Here is a 16,566-nt window from a genome sequence, read left to right on the forward strand (position 1 = left end):
CAGCCCACCAGGGGGCAGGGCTGGCTGGCATGTGGTGCTGGGGGATTGAACCGCGGTCCCTGATGCTTTTGCTAAGCTTGTTTTTTTTTTTTAAGTAGGTGCTTTAGACCACTGAGCCATCTCTCCAGCCCCACACTGCAGTTCTTACACAGATCCTTTCCAGAATGGACTTGTTCCTCTCTGCTTCTTTGAATCTTATCCATTCATTTAAGATCCAAGTTAAATTCTATCTTCTCTACAAAACTTGCTCTCAGGGCTGTGGAAATAGGTCAGCGGTCTAAGTGTCTGCCTAGGCAAGTGCAAGGACCCCAGTTCACTCATGGGTACCACATGCCAGGCCAACCCCACTCTGGGTGTGCCAAGCCAGCTACCAAGACCAGGTTTGGTGGCAGACCCCTGTAAACCCAGCACTGGGGAGGCTGAACACAGGAGGATCACTTGAGTCCAAGCTGCATAGTGACAGCCTATACCAAATATGCAAAATTAAAAAAACAAAACAAAACATCTGCTTTCTTGGACTTGAACCCAAACTAAGGGACATAAAATACCCTCTCTAAAATTGTCACATGAAGAGATAAAAATGGGTCCTCTTGCTTTCAACAACTTATAAATTCCTTACAGTTTGAAACTATTGTTCACTTATTTACAAGACCTAAAACATTTGATACTTAAGGAAGAACTCAAAAAATTCTTAAGACTTTTCTATATATCACAATTAGGAATTTGGAAATGCTAAAGCCAACTAAGAATAGGCTATTAGTAAAATATAATTAATGACTCAAAAACATCTAAAACTCACTGTATACAGTAGCTCTTCTGGAGTGACAGGACTGGTAAAAATGGTACGTAGGCATCGGAGGCATGCTTCAATGAACTTCAGGTCTGGGGACAGTAGTCCTATTAACAGAAATTATATGTGTCATCCTTTAAATCAGAATTTAAAGCACTGCAAACTAACTGATGCAAAAATGTTTTTTTTTACATACCTTGCAGTAAGGCAGGGATAATATGGCAGTCCAGTAGAGACTTGACGTTATTTTCAGTACCCATAGCAAGACTTCCCAGTACCACTGCACATTCAGTTTTTAGCTCAGTGCTTGATGTTTCTTGCTGAAGTAAATACAACAATCTAAAAAGAAGGAACTTGATAAACAAAGAGACTAAAAAACAAAAGTAAATTAATATGACCAAATAATGTGTTATGTTAAAAGAAGGCTACCAGTATATTCTACAAACTAGAAACATGATTGGCTGAGATTTTTAAAAATCTTCTGAGTAATGGTTATTTATTTATATCACCTGCTAATTCAATAAAGAAACATCTGGGAAAAATCTAGAGGAGATTTTCTTTATTTTGAATAAAAGGACTATCATAACAATTCCAGAGTTTATCAAACTGCAGATATGAAAGTTGTAAACATGAGGTCTCTGAAGAAATTAAACTACAGTCCATGTTATCTGCTATTTCTTGGGGGAGTTCTCTTCAGTGGAGGGCTAGCCTAAGTTATAGAATATTTGGGTTTTTCAAAAAATGTTTATTTAGGTCTGTTGATTATCTTTATTTTTAAAATTTTAATTGTTATTCATACATGCCTGTAGTGCATAACGATTATATTCATTATAGGGAGTTTTTTCTGGGAAGTGGAAATCAAACTCAGGACCTCTCACTTTACCAAGCAGGCACTGTGCCCTGAGCTATATCCCCAGCCCCAGAATACTGAGTTCTTTTGCAGCACTTCAAGCAAGGAAAGCTTTCTTCTCTCAATCTTTCATTTTCAATATGAGAAAATCTTCCTATTTCCAATGCAGCCCAGCTTGCTAAACAAGTAGGCTCTAAACCCTAACCCTTTATCACTATGACCATTTCCCTTGTGTTCTAAAGAAGAACTCTATGTTCCCTAAAACACAGATTCCCTAGGAAAGGCTGCTGAGAGCTCTGTGATTATTTAAAGGATATATTTGAAGTTGTTAATGTTAAAAACATTAAAACCATTAACCCTGTATCAAAAGAAAAAAAAATCAAAATGTCAAAGTACAAATAAAACTTAACAATAATTGTACATAAAACTTAGTTCTGTGCAGCAAAGGAAGCAAAGAGAAATTATGTAACTGTTATTGCCTACCAAAATGAAGCTGACTGGGTCATCAGAGAAACAAATCAAACCTCCTAAATTAACTTAAGAAACAGAAAATGCCTAAAATCAGAAAAAAAGTAAGATGAAAGAATCACGCAGAATATTTTTTTAAGGTCTTGAGAATCCTAGTAAATTACCCACCCACACAAAAACAAGGCCCTAAGGAGATGCAGAAGAAAGTATCAGGCCAGTGTACAGTGCTTGGGTGTTCAACAAACTTGTATTTTAAGTCAACGATCTGAAAAGTGAATGTATTAATGCCTTCACTTTTACTCCTTTTTTTTTTTTTTTTTTTTTTTAATGCGGAACCGGGGATTGAACTCAGGCCCTTGAGCTTGCCAGGGAAGCACTTATTCCACTGAGCCATCTCCTCGGCCCCTGCCTTCACTTTTTATTCCATTTTTTGGCATTATAGTATATCTTTTTTCCTTAGGAATGGTTCATGTACTTCAAAATATTTCCTTTTTTAAAAAAAAGGATTCATTTAAAAAACAGGAAAGATAATATTAAAAAGTGGATCTTAGGGCCAGTGAGATAGCTCAGTGGACTAAGTGCCTAATTAGGCAAGCACAGGTACTAGAGTTTGATCCCCAGCACCACATGCTATGTCTGCCCTGCCCCTCAGCATACTGAGCTGGCCACCAAGACCAGGCATGATGGTGCACGCCTATAATCCCAGCACTGGGGAGGCTGAAAACAGGAGGGTCACCACGAGTCTGATCTACATAGTGAGATCCTGAACCAAATACATTAAAAAAAAAAAAAAAAAAAATCCCAAAAGAGGATCTTACTACCGTTTAGGATAAGAAATACATCTGAAGCACAGCACGAAAGGCAGAAAAGGAGATTAGATACCAAACATACCTTGGAACAGCTCCTAAAACAATGAGGTTGGCTTTCTGTTTGTTGTTTCCAATGACAGCATTTTTCATGTCTCTGAATTCAGAGGAAGAAAAAAATGTTCAGTTTGAGACATCACAGAGAAATACCAAAGCTGAACTTACTCCACTTTATCATACTACATGCTGGGCTGGCCATGTATAGAAATTAGTGACAAAGTCAAAGCACTAACCCTTTTCTACCCGATGGACTAAAGAGATAGGACAAAGATAGGTGCCAAGTAATTGTAACTGCAAGGAAGTAACTAACTGTGAAGTAACTGTAAGGAAGCTGTAAAACAGGAGAGTAGTGTACAAAGCAGGAGAAGCCCTGAGTAATGGCAGAGACTTCCAACACAGATGAGGCTGAGTTCTTCTAGGAAGGGCACCAGCCCTTTGAATATAAAGGAATGTAGGCCACCTTCAGTGCTCAGCTTGGGAGAGGTAGTATAAACCACCAGCTCATGAAACTTATCTGACCTTGTATCACAGATCATACGTAATTCAAGAGCCTTGCAGCTGTACTTCCATTTCTCATCCTTTCTTTGTGCTATTGTCAGAAACTGTACTTTTAAATTGCTTGGAAACAACATAGTACACTGTTGCTATTTTGTTTAAGCAGCTATCTTTTAAGAAGATTAATAAAAAAATATTAAAACTACTTTTATATTTCTCATTGACAGAGAAATTTCTAATCTTTTTTATTCTAGCTACATTTCAACAGGAATGGAACTATTCCACAAGAAGAGTACCTCTGTCAATGATCAAAACAGTTCACAAATTCATGGTTCCAGAGCACATGTGAGCAAAAAATAACTAGCTTAAAATAAACACAGAAAAAAAATACATAAACACAGAACAATCAATAAAATATTTTTAAAATATTCCCTTTTATTGGTCAGTACTTCTATTTTCACATAGAACACTACATACTTCTATACACTAGAGATTCTCAAAGTGGGAAGGAGGACATCTGCCACCCTGAAAGGGTATTTCACAAATCTGTAAGAATATCTGGAAACTTCTGGTCATAGCACTACAAATAAAGCTCTTTTTGCATAGTTTTCTTTTATAATACTTGAATTTTCCAGTATTGGTAGCCATTTATTTATTTATTTATTTATTTATTTAGAAACACAGTCTCACTATGTAGGTCAGGCTGACCTTGAACTTTTGGTGATCCTCCTGCCTCAGCCTCCCATGTGCTGAGATTACAGGAGTGTACCACCATACCTGGCTGAATTTTTCAGTGTTATACTTATCCTCCAAATAAAAGGAAGACATACTTTTTTATGAAAACATTTTGGAAAATCAGATCACCAGTTCAGTTGCATTCATTGTATTTGAGTCACCTATATCACACATGTATATCAGTCTGCATTTGCAGCTCTTTTTCCACCTTATTAAGTGTCCCACTGTAGTTAGATCTAAGTGTTAGTGCTGCAATATAAAACTTACATTCTTATCTTTTACACTATAAGAAAGGAAGACATTAAACTATTTTTGAAATTTTTAAGTATGTTACATTATTATTATGAGCTTTATTTCAGAATAGTCCTATTCTTTAAAAAATATTTAAAATAGGTCTGAGAGTGCAAAGATCATTGTTAGGTAGCACTGAAGTTTGTAGCTCATCCATTTTTTTTTAATATCCTAAATGACAGCCCCTTAAATATCTGTTAAACATCTGAGTTCCCTTCTTTTAAAACAGCAATAGTAGGGGCCGTGGAGATGGCTCGGTAGAATAAGCACTTGTGTGGCAAGCGCAAGGGCCTGAGTTCAATTCCTGGTTCTGCAAAATAAATAAATAAATAAATAAATAAATAAATAAATAAAGCAGTAGTCTATAATACAAGCTACCTTTTTGGCCAATCTTGAAATTCTAAGAAAGTTACATAGTTAACAAAACAAGATCTTGTAGAATATAAAGGGGGAAGAGGATTGGTGGTTACTTAAAAAAAAAAAAAAATCAACAAATAAGTATATATCTCCAACACTACCATATTCACTGGCATTTAATACCTGGTAATGGACTAGGGGTACAGTTCACTGGTAGAGCATCTGCCTAACTTGCACAAGACCTTGGGCATGATTCCCAGCACCACCCAAAAAAAAAGGATCAATCCTGCCCCATAATTATCATTATTACAGAAAAAAACATTAAGAACTAGGGAAATGTTAAAAGGAGATTCTTCCCACAAATTGTTCAAAGACCTCCCACAAGTCTTTACAAGCCTTGAGCCAAACAATGAAACTATCTGCTCTTTTCTTTCATTAGGCCTATAAGAATGTATGTTATAGTCTGATTTACCCCACTCTGAAATCTATCCCTCAAATTTTCTATATGGTTAATGTAAGTAATAATGTTTCATTATGAGGCTAAACTAAAGTTTATTAAAGTTTTTGCCAAGTTCTGACACATGCTTAAAATAAAGCAGTTATAGGAAACTATCTCCAGGCTCCTGTCTTCTTGTGAATGCCTGTTTTCTTATGGCTTAGTTTCACTTCATCAGCTTAGAGATGTTAACCTAGCAGCTAATCATTTCTTTCATCATCTTTTCTTCTCTTAATGTGTCCCTGCCTACACTAACTACAGCACATTCGCTTATCCAGTAGCTGTATGTCTTGTGTATTTTCTGCCAGGTGTTATTCTGGGTATTTTATTGTATTTTGTACGACTCTAAAACCTCCTATTTTCCCAGTTTCCTCTCCATTCTTCCTAAAAGAAGTAAAAACGAGGTATAAGTATGTCCCGCATAAGATTAAAAATGTATTCTAAACATGTGAAGAAAATATTTTTGTAAGTGAAAACAAAAACTCCTCCAAAACCAATTTTCAGTTTGTTTTTGGCTCCTTCCCTTCCCCATGAGAGGCAAGCACCTCTACCACTGAAATATATCCCAGGCCCTTCCTCCAGTCCTCCAGTTTAAGAAAAGGGCATGAAGGAGGCACTTGATGGCTACAGAATAAATACAGACTACAAAAAACATGATTAATACAATTGAGTAATGTCTAAGGAAAAAGAATTTTAAAAGGGGGAAAAAGATGATAAGGCCAGCAGGTAAGTTCTATTCAGTGGTTACAATTAAGGATGTAAGCAGATCAAAGTATTAAATGGGATGACAATTGTCACATTTTTTCTATTTCTAACAGATCTAAGTACAGTGTGGTTGTCTGACTCTTATCATTTTATCCTCTTCCTTACCTATTCCCTTGGCTAACTTCTGATCTTCCAGGAAGCATGACCTTTGCCCTTCAGGTCTGATTTAGGTGTCCCTGCTAGAAGTCCTCTATCACAACACACTGACTTTAGCAAAATAGAAGTCAGCTCCTTTTTATAGGGAACAAGGTAAACCTGGCCTGGAAATATCAGAAAAGTTACTATCAAAGAATCATTAATTTAGTGATTCTAGAAAGCGTATCACATAGGAATATGTGTTTTTGTAAAATTCAAACTCAATTATCATCTCAGATGTGACCATAATAAAACTATCCAAGATTGATGTATCATCTTAATGTTTATAAAGCATTCTATACAACTGTACAGTCTATTAAATGACAAAGCTAAACTCAACCCAAGTCCTTTATGCTAAATAATTCTTCTATTACCTCCAGAAATTTGGCATCTATAATTGATAGTAAAGAAAACTTAGCTGGATAAATTAATTTCTTTTTCTTTTAATAATTTTTTTAATTTTTTTAACATTTATTTTGTGTGGGGGGGGCAGGGCGGGCTGGCATGTGGTGCTGGGGATTGAACCGCGGTCCTTGTGCTTTGCTAAGCTCGTTCTAAGTAGGTGCTTTAGACCATTGAGCCATCTCACCAGCCCCTCTTTTTCTTTTTATATTTTTATACAAATAAGTTTTTTTTTTAATTTTTTATTTTATTTTATTATTATTATTATTATTATTTTTTTTTTTTGGTGGAACCGGGGATTGAACTCAGACCCTTGTGCTTATTCTACTGAGTCATCTCTCCGGCACCTAAGTTTGTTTGTTTGTTTTAAATCAGACATCCTTTTACCAGGAGATCAAAGGAATATAATCTGTTGCCTATTAATTTTTTTTTCATTTTATATATTTGGTACAGGGTCTCACTATGCAGTTCAGACTTGTACGATCCTCCTGTTTGCTGGGATTACAAGCATGTGCCACCATGCCCAGACTCATCACAGGCTTAGTGCGTCCTAGGGGCAGGGCTGGCGTGGGATGTAGGACCAGGGATTGAACCCTGCAGGTGCTTAGTCGCTGAGCCATCTCGCTCGCCCTGCCTATCAACTTTTAATGTTAAGTATGTTCTACTTAAAACTCAATGAAAATTCTAAGCACAGCACTGACTAGACTCTATGAAAGATACAAAAACATACACAGAGATGCCTGATCTGAAGAGCTTACAATCTCTCTGAAGAGACAAAAGTAATACAACATAAGGCAACACTATATGATAAACTGCTTTTAACTGCTATAAGAAAAACATAAACTTAGATTGTTTGAGGTAATAGCAGCAACTAAATCAAACCTTAGAAAATTGTCAGTACTTAGATAAGAGGATGGAGGGAGCAAAATAAAAAGTCATTCATAGAAGATCATACTGAAAATGAGTATGGCATATTTCTGGGGAAGTACAAAAAGCCTAGACTGAAAAAAGAAAGTTCACTTTAGGCTGGCATGAAACAAAATTAGAAAAGTAATATAGAAAAGAGACAAAATAAAGGGAGAAGGATTGAGGAACAATTACGTTTTTGATAACAGAAGCAACAACTTATCATAACAGAGCAAACAGGGTCCAAGGAAATAAATTAAATGTGGAATGGACCAGCATACTTTGCTACCATAATCAAGAAAGGCAACCTGATAACTGATGCTTCCCCTTTATGGTCCCAAAACCTCTGTAATTACTATTATTACAGTATTTACTAATCAAACAATAGGTTGGATCAGTAGTGGCGAACCTAGAGCATGAGGGGTATTTTTATTATTGAAAACTCTGAAAGACTCACCACTGCTGGTTTAGATTATTTCTGTAGTTATCTGATGCCTTCATTAGACTTGGATCCTCTAGAGCAATGAATATACTATTCATTCTTTCATACCTTCATACTAGTGGAATGGTTATTTGACAGGCACTCAGTAAATGTTTGTTGAAGGAATAAACTCACGTAGGTATTTGATTATATGAAAGTGATTAGGGCAGAAGAATTGGAATCTTTAATACAAAGGGCACTTTGAGGAAGCAGATAACATGATGATTTCATGTCATGAGTGATCATTTTGTGTCTAGACATAGAAAATACCAGAAAACGTAGGGGAAAAAATCCCTTAGCAAAGCAAAGATCTATCTTAACTTCAACAGACTGTATTACCTTTGAGGTGAAATAAGAATATGCAGTAGAAAGGCAATAAAGGAAATCTTGAGGACAGCCCACTTTGGGAGGATGAAGTCAATACTAAGATGTTCCAAACATGAATTTGTGAAGTAACAATTTCAGTTAAAATCTAGCTGAGAATATTAAATTTTTGTGCTTATGGACTTAAGAGGCACCCATTTTTAAATGGAGGCTAAACTTTCTATTTCATTTCCTTTCTTTGCTCTGAAAGAGATTAATTAGAGAACAGGTTCAAATATTAAAACAACATGTACAGTGCCTACCACAGCACATGTCTAAATTAGAGCATTATCAAGGTGGTCAATATAAGAGAGAAATTAAACACTAAATTTTGCCAGTAAAATGTAGCAGAAGCTTAAAAAAAGAATTTGCAATCTAGATTTGCTACAGAAACACAGTTTCAGTCAATCAGGTATATTTATTTCAGTCAAAAATAGCATAAATTTTAACAAAAAAAAAACTATTGTTATCTAAAAACAAAATTATAATGCATTGAAGATTAAGCCCCAATCAAATTATACCATTTTCATTTTGAACCAGAATTACCCATTTTACTTATGTAGCCAACATTATACTGGATTACTGAAAGCTACAATTTGAGTATAAGGTTTGACTTGCTTATGAACATTCACTGGCCATAAGAAAATTTCACCTATGCAATAGGGGAAAACACATATTTGTGGGAAGCTAATAAGGCAACACAGTAAACAGCTGGTGAAATTATTTGAATGTTGACAATTACAAACATACTACCCTGCCCCTATAATTATTCTAATGCTCTTATTGGAGACGGAAGTATCTAAACATCCAAGTATAATAAGCTTTCTGTTTCCGAGCATGGTTAAGTGAAATATACAAACTAATATTCTAATTAAACCATATTAATAACTCATATTATTGTTCACATCTCAAGTTAACAATTGACCATACGCAAGTTGCCAATATAAAAAAAAAAAAAAATCAGACGATGATCTGCTGTTCAAACTAAAGTTACTTTTACGTAATTCAGGAAGTAAACATTTTACAGCAAACTATATCAAGTTAACTTAGGCATTTATTATATACTAGCATATAAATTGAAAATATCTGAGAACTTACAGCAACTTAGTTTTGTTTTTATAAATAAACTACTAACATTCTTAGAATACATGCAGCTTCCGACAGTTGATTTATAGTTGATTTTTTCATGTTTTTATACAGCATCTTTTTTTGTTTTGTTTTTTGAAACAGGAACTCACTACGTAGTTGAGTGTGGCCTTGAATTCACTAGGTAATCCAGGGTGGCTTTTAACTTTTGGCGATCCTTTGGCCTCTGCCTCCCAAGTGCTAGAATTACAAGTATATACCACCACACCTGGCTGCTCTAGTGTCTTATGACTTCTTAAACAGTAAATACATAATTTTAAAATTAAATAGTGGCTCAGAAATAAGAGCATTTATTGTACCCAATTCTCTGCCTTACAAATTTAAGATTACAAATCATCTTATTTTACAAAAATGAAGAGCATAATTCAATGTGCATCTATTTATTCATTCATTTATTTATTTTATTTTTTATGTATTTGGTACAAAGCCTCATTATGCAGCTCAGACTAATAGCAATCCTCCTGTTTTCAACCTATACAGCATTGGGATTATAGGTGTGCACCACCATGCCTGGTCACTATGGCTGGCTCAGAGTGCCCAGGAGGTGGGGACAACAAGACATGTGGTGCTGGGGACTGAACCCCAATATGTGCATTTATAATAAATGACTATTTTAACATGTTAGTATTCTAAATATATTTAAATACTCTAAATAACAAAAGTGTTATAGTATTACAGAATAACATGGCAACAACCAAGCTGTTCATATACATGAAAAGATAAGACACATGCACACAAATTTAAAACTATTTTTGATGTTGAAAGTTAATATATTAATAAAAACATGCAAACAGCTTATTTGTATGCCAGAAAAGACTGTCAACTTGATTTAATAAATTCTGAATAATCCTATCCTTTTAAATGATAACTCTCTAACTAAATTGTATCCAAAGAAGGCTCAGGATTACTTAATTACATTTGTTCTTAAAGTTGCTTTGTACATATTTACCCATAACACTTTTCAAAATAACTGATTAAATGTATCAGCGAATTTTAAAGACTTTAAGGAAAATAATTATCCTTAATTATAATTTACTTTAAATCCTTTTATCATAAAACTTCTCAAAAAACAAATTCTTCATTTTATAGGAACTCATCTTCAGTTCATAAATGAAAATAGAACTGTTCACATTCTACTGAAATCAGAAGTACATCATTTCCAAGAGCCAGAGAACTTAAGAATCATTACCAAAATAAATTCATTTTATTAGTACGTAAGGAAAGTGCCTCTTCAGGAGACATTTCAGAATGATTCCTGGTGAAACTACACAACTCAATAGCATCTATGACTTAACCAAAGAAGTCTAATCTAGTTCTAATTCTATTCAACTTTGAAAAGCAAAAGCAGCCATATGTGCTTATATCAGCTTTTGCTTTTCATCAATAGGCTACACAGGAGTATCAACATACGGCCACACAGGAATATCTGTTGATCTTTTCATTGAGAATCACTAACGTAAAAGCAGATCTGTTCCCAATTGAAATAACACACACACACACACTCACAGCATTGAAGCAGCTTTGACTTACAATCTACAAAAACATTAGAAAAGCTATGTTTTTCCAGTGTGATATTTAACACTGTTGAACCAATACCATAATAACTTCACCCAAAAATGCCTGATAACTGTTTTCAAAGGGACACACAGAATCCATACATGAGAATATGCAAGCAATGTAGGGTAGTTCATTCGATATACATGCCTATTATGTCTTATAGTTGGAAAGGCAATAGTATATGACTTACATGAATGACCTCCTTGTTCTCTGCATTTTAGTCCACACCTAGTGGGCTATTCAGTTATGTGTACAAAAATTAGTTATTTTGGAGAAAAGGATGTGTCTCTACATTCAAATTTTTGATACAGTAGCATCATCCAAGTTATGGTAAATACTGTACTACCAACAAAAAAAGGTAACTCCCTATTTTTCAACTAAAAATTAAGCAGTTTCTGATGTTATTACGACTTCTCAGTAAGAGTATACTCATTGACTAGATGTAACAGTCCTTTGATTTGGATTATCTACAAAAAAGTTTTCTATCTTGGTAGGATTATCACTCTAATTCAGTTGATTAGTTACAGACTATGATATAAATTCATCACTCATCTTTAGCTTATTCACCTTTATTTTTCTTTTTTTTTTTAAATAATTTTTTAAAATATTTATTTATTTATTTATTTATTTATTTGTGTGGCCAGCTCAGCCCACCAGGGGGTGGGGCTGGCTGGCATGTGGTGCTGGGGGATTGAACCGCGGTCCCTGTGCTTTGCTAAGCTTGTACTAAGTAGGTGCCCTAGACCACTGAGCCATCTCACCAGCCCCTCACCTTTATTTTTCCTACTAGTATTTTATATATGTTCACAACCTTTATTTACAGAAATCAAATGCTGGCTTGCAAACAAAGCTATAATTATTGTCAATTCTTTTATGTTACTTTAATTACAAATTTTGGATTAAAAGCTTGTCGTTTCCTTCCCTAAAATTAGTATACTACCTTTGATTGTTTTTACACTGTGTGGCCACCTCCCTCCCACCTCTTTTGTCCCAATAACAGTTTCTGTGTGACTCAATGGTTGCATAAAGGGAAAAACAGGTAATTCTCTTTTCCTAAATATCATTTTTGTTCCTTTTTTCTTGTATCAATATTGTATTAAACAAGATTACTTAAAAATATGTAAAATGTTAAAAACAGAATTCATTTTTCATTCTACAGTTAATTTGCAATTAATTTTTAGACAGTGATGCGGGTTAAAATAGAATTAGGTCAGAAAACAAATAGTTCTATCTAGAAAAAGGAAGCTTATAAAATCAAACTACACAAACTTCCATAAGGCCAGTTATAAACTGACAGAATGTGGAAAACTACTGAGTGATCTGTTCCTTTCAAATACAAACAGATTATAGTATTCTAAGCAGCAATCAAAATTACTGGGGAATTATTATTTGTATTCTTTTGATTGAGTCAAGAATTGTAGTCTCTGCTCTTCTCCCTCTTTATTTCAGTTCAAATTGATTTGAAATTTTAATTTAATATTTTCCTTTCATTCTTTAAAAAGAATCATCTCAGTTTTGAAGTTACTTTATACTGGGGCTAATAACAAGAAACCCTTTATTGCCAACTAGTGGGTATCCATAAAATATTGATTTTTTTAACTTAATTCTCACAAAGACATAGGAAGAGAAGCAATAACTCCTTCTCTACAGATGATGAAATGAGGGCTCAAGGATAGCAAGTAATGTAAGTACACACCAAGGAAAGGATCCCAATGGGAAATACTACAGCCAATGATTGAACCTATTGTTGTCTTAACTCCAAAGTTCATGTACCTTTTACTCCACCCACTTTTCACATAAAAAAATTTGTCTAGCTGACAGCTGTGTCTGAAACTTGATAACTCTTCCAAAGGCATAAGGCTATCAAACTACAACTCTTCATTGTTTTGTTATAATTTAATCTTTTTTCAGGTACTTTTATCTGGGAGTGTGTGTGTATGTACATTTTACTGGGATTAAACATTGTGCATTGTATATTCCAGGCAAGCACTCTACCACTGAGCTACATCCCCAGCCCATTTTATTTTTTAAGGCAGGGTCTCACTAAATTGCCCAGGCTGGCCTAGAACTTGCAATCCTCCTCCCTCAACCTCCCAAGTAGCTAGGATTATAGGTATGCACAACTTTTAAACAGATATCATTTTCTCTGGTAAATTAAAAATCTCTAATGGCGACCAGAAACACTTAAATTAGCTACTTATAGAAGATAGAATTCAAGATACAAGAAAACAAAAAACAAAAAACAAAAAACCCATATAAACTCTTTCATTTATTGAACATTTAAATCTGATGTTTTCTACTAAACTATTATTGAGGAGTCTTGTGTAATATTTAGGATTATCTACAACAGCTGTCTGTCTGTGCCTGAGTAGTATCTAAGGAGGAGTGTTAAATCTATAGGTTCAACTAATTTCTGTGTGTAGGTAAAGCCTGTACTGATTTCCACTTTTCCTGGTAATAATCAAGCTAGTCTTATAAAGAGTTGATTAAATCATCATTAAAGTGTTCTTGTTATGTGGTCAAAGACAACCAGAAAACATGCAATATCATCTCCTGTAGTTTCTGTAAACTGAGAAGATGGAAAGATAAAGTGTCAAATACCACAGGTGGGTCCCAACCAGCTTTTCAGTCTTTTCCAGATCATGCTGACTAGCCCTGCATGCTTATCTTGCTTTTCTTTACACATTCCTATCTCCCAGACATCCCTCTAGAATGCCTTTTTTTGGTGGGATGGGATCTTTAAATATAAAATGCCATCATAAAAAAATTCATAAAGCACCCTAATAGTTTACATAGCCAACCAAGATTTAAACTAAAGGTACTATTTGGCCAATAACACTAACAGGTTATATAGAAAAGCGTTCACTCATTTGGGTCTCACTCTCTCTGCTAACTGTCTCTTATTTTTAATCCTTTTAGTATCCTTCCTTTGAACACATTTCAGGACTGTAGAGTTGCTGTGTATTTTCCAAATTTGTAAGGAGCCTTACAATGGACCTTATTTCTTTAGAATTAATGTAAAGGCCTATACTGAACTTCAAAAGCAGAATTCATCCTTCAATCACCTGAAATTTTATCCCAGTTATCCCATTTCATTTCTTTGTTTTGTTTTGGCAGTACTGCAATTTGAATCCAGGGCCTGCTCATGCTAGGCAAATGCTCTACCACTGAGCTGTACCACAGCCATTTTTATTTTAAGACAGTCCTGCTAAATTTCCTAAGCTGGCTTGAAATCCTACTACCTCAGCCTCCTGAGTAGTTGGGATTAGAGGCACAAGCATTGGCAGCAGGCTTGTTTCACTTTATTTCTTAAAAGTATAAACATATTGCTTATAACTGTTTCCTCTCATTAAACCTGAGGCAATCTTGGAGAAAAAGAGGGTATTTAGGTTACTAAATGTTTATTTAAAATTTCTAATGACTGCTTTCTAAATTCTAAACTAATTTAAAACATCACTAGGAGATTAAGTGACAGTTTGTGATTTAATCAAAAAACAAAGCATAACAAAACCTATTGAACTATTCACTCACTACTTTCCAATTATTAAAGATCAATTTTACTCTCATGCTTTTGTAAATAATAAAGAGGCAAAAGCATTCTCCAAATAAAGTATTTTTTAAAAGTAAAACAAGTATTCTAAAAAAACCTAATAATGTCAGTTAATAACACTCTTTACAGTAAAATATTAAATAAAAGTTATGAATGCTAAGCAGTCTTTTCAAAAAGAAGCCAATTTATAAAAAAGTTATAACCCTGCATTTTCAGAATAATAATATTTGGCAGATTAAAACACGAAAACAAATAAGACTTTTTGATAGACTCTTAAATACATACTACTTACATGACACCTTGTAGAACTTTCTGGGGATCAGGGTCAAATAGCCTGTCAACATAGTGGCGACTGCTAGCTGTTACTTCCTAGAAAGTGGGGGGAAAAATTATGACATCTGAAGCCATGCAAATCATAAATTCAGAGCATCACCCACAACATCAAACAGCTATATAATCTAAGGAAGATGCATTAAGAGTCTTACAAAATACTGTTTGCTTTCTTACTATATGGGACAGGTAAGCAAGTAATTTTTTTCTATCTCAAGTGTCAAAATAATCAAAAACTGTGGTGTTCAGCCCAAAATGCCAAACATCATCAACAACAAAAACCGAAAGAAAAAAAAAAGTCCACAGAATACTACAAATATTTTGAAATTAAAATGGTAGAATTTGAGAAATCAACATAATTATACTCTGCTCATTTAAAAGATTTATAAGAAAAAACAATTACATTTTTATAAATCATCCTGGGAAAAGTGTGTGACAATATGATAAAGAGTAACTTACAAAAGAAAGAAGACATCCAGTGCTCAGTAAAAACAACTAGACAGTGGGACCTTTTCGTAAGCCCTGCAAACTTTGTCAGTTTAAAAAACAAAACAAAACTGGGCATATGTGCTAAGAAACAAGCTAAGTTTCTTTATTAACTGCTGGATATCACATATGTATGTGAAATAGACTTGAATGCTACTTCAGCTTAGAACACAGTGAAGGAGAGAAAAATCTGGCTTTCATCCAAAGAAAACGATTAGGACTTCATGGTAGTCTAGGTGTTAGAGGAAGTCAGAATGACAGAGAGGAGCTTCAGTGCTAGTAGGCAGATACCAGCAAAAGCTACATTAATGAAGTTTTACACTTTCTCAGAAGGATTAACAATCCAGAATCAAGGTGATCTATAGGTCCAACAGAACTGGGTAAGGCTGAATTAGGTAAAGGTAAGGGACACTTACCTCCTTTTATTAGTATTATGAGATTTACTCTACATGCTATTTCTTATACTATTTATTTTGGTAATACTTTTTACATTTAATTTTCAGTATATAGCATTATTTAAAACAAAGAATTTATATTAGTAAACCAGAGGAAAAAATTTGTCCCCTCCTTACTCTTTCTGATGGAATGTGTTTATATACTGCCACCCATTAGCAATAAATTATTATAGGAAAAAATAAATAACTTTTCTGTTTAGTAAGAACCCAAATCAGTAAAAAACTAATTCCCAAGATACAGTACCAGCTTAAACTTACAAGTCACAAAAATAACTCTGAAGAACTGTACAGACTACTTTCTTGATAGTAAGTTATCAAAATGTGATGAATATTTTCATACTCTGAACTTCTTAACAAAACATCTTCATAGGCAACTAAAATACTCTATTGCTTTTAATATGAACTCTATTTACAAAGACCAAATGGAAGCAAATAAGTGAAAAGGATAAAAATTACTTTGTACACATAGTGACTGTTACCAGAGTGTGAACATCTACTGGGGTCTGTTTTCCTCAAAATAACAGAATCAGAGTTAAACTCTTAAAAATTATCTGTCCAGGAGCTGGGGAGACGGTTCAGTGGAATAAGTGCTTCCTTGGCAAGCGCAAGGGCCTGAGTTCAATCCCCGGTTTAAAAAAAAAA

At 34.4% G+C, this 16,566-nt stretch overlaps 1 protein-coding gene across 3 annotated transcripts in view; it reads right to left on the reverse strand.

The window, feature by feature from the left end:
- The window catches only part of Armc8 (armadillo repeat containing 8), a 105,188-nt gene that overhangs the window by 71,814 nt on the left and 16,808 nt on the right, over window positions 1–16,566 (reverse strand). For 2 of the 3 annotated variants that reach the window (XM_004624982.2, XM_023704987.1), the window contains exons 2-5: window positions 14,946–15,022; window positions 3,000–3,071; window positions 987–1,129; window positions 800–897 (exon numbers count right to left, since the gene is read on the reverse strand). In XM_004624982.2, coding sequence (XP_004625039.1) covers window positions 800–897; window positions 987–1,129; window positions 3,000–3,071; window positions 14,946–15,022 — 390 coding nt within the window. The remainder of the gene's footprint in view (window positions 1–799; window positions 898–986; window positions 1,130–2,999; window positions 3,072–14,945; window positions 15,023–16,566) is intronic. The other variant, XM_023704991.1, reaches the window with a different exon arrangement.

This window comes from Octodon degus, unplaced genomic scaffold, assembly GCF_000260255.1.
Source record: "Octodon degus isolate 3935 unplaced genomic scaffold, OctDeg1.0 scaffold00008, whole genome shotgun sequence".
NCBI lineage: Eukaryota > Metazoa > Chordata > Mammalia > Rodentia > Octodontidae > Octodon > Octodon degus.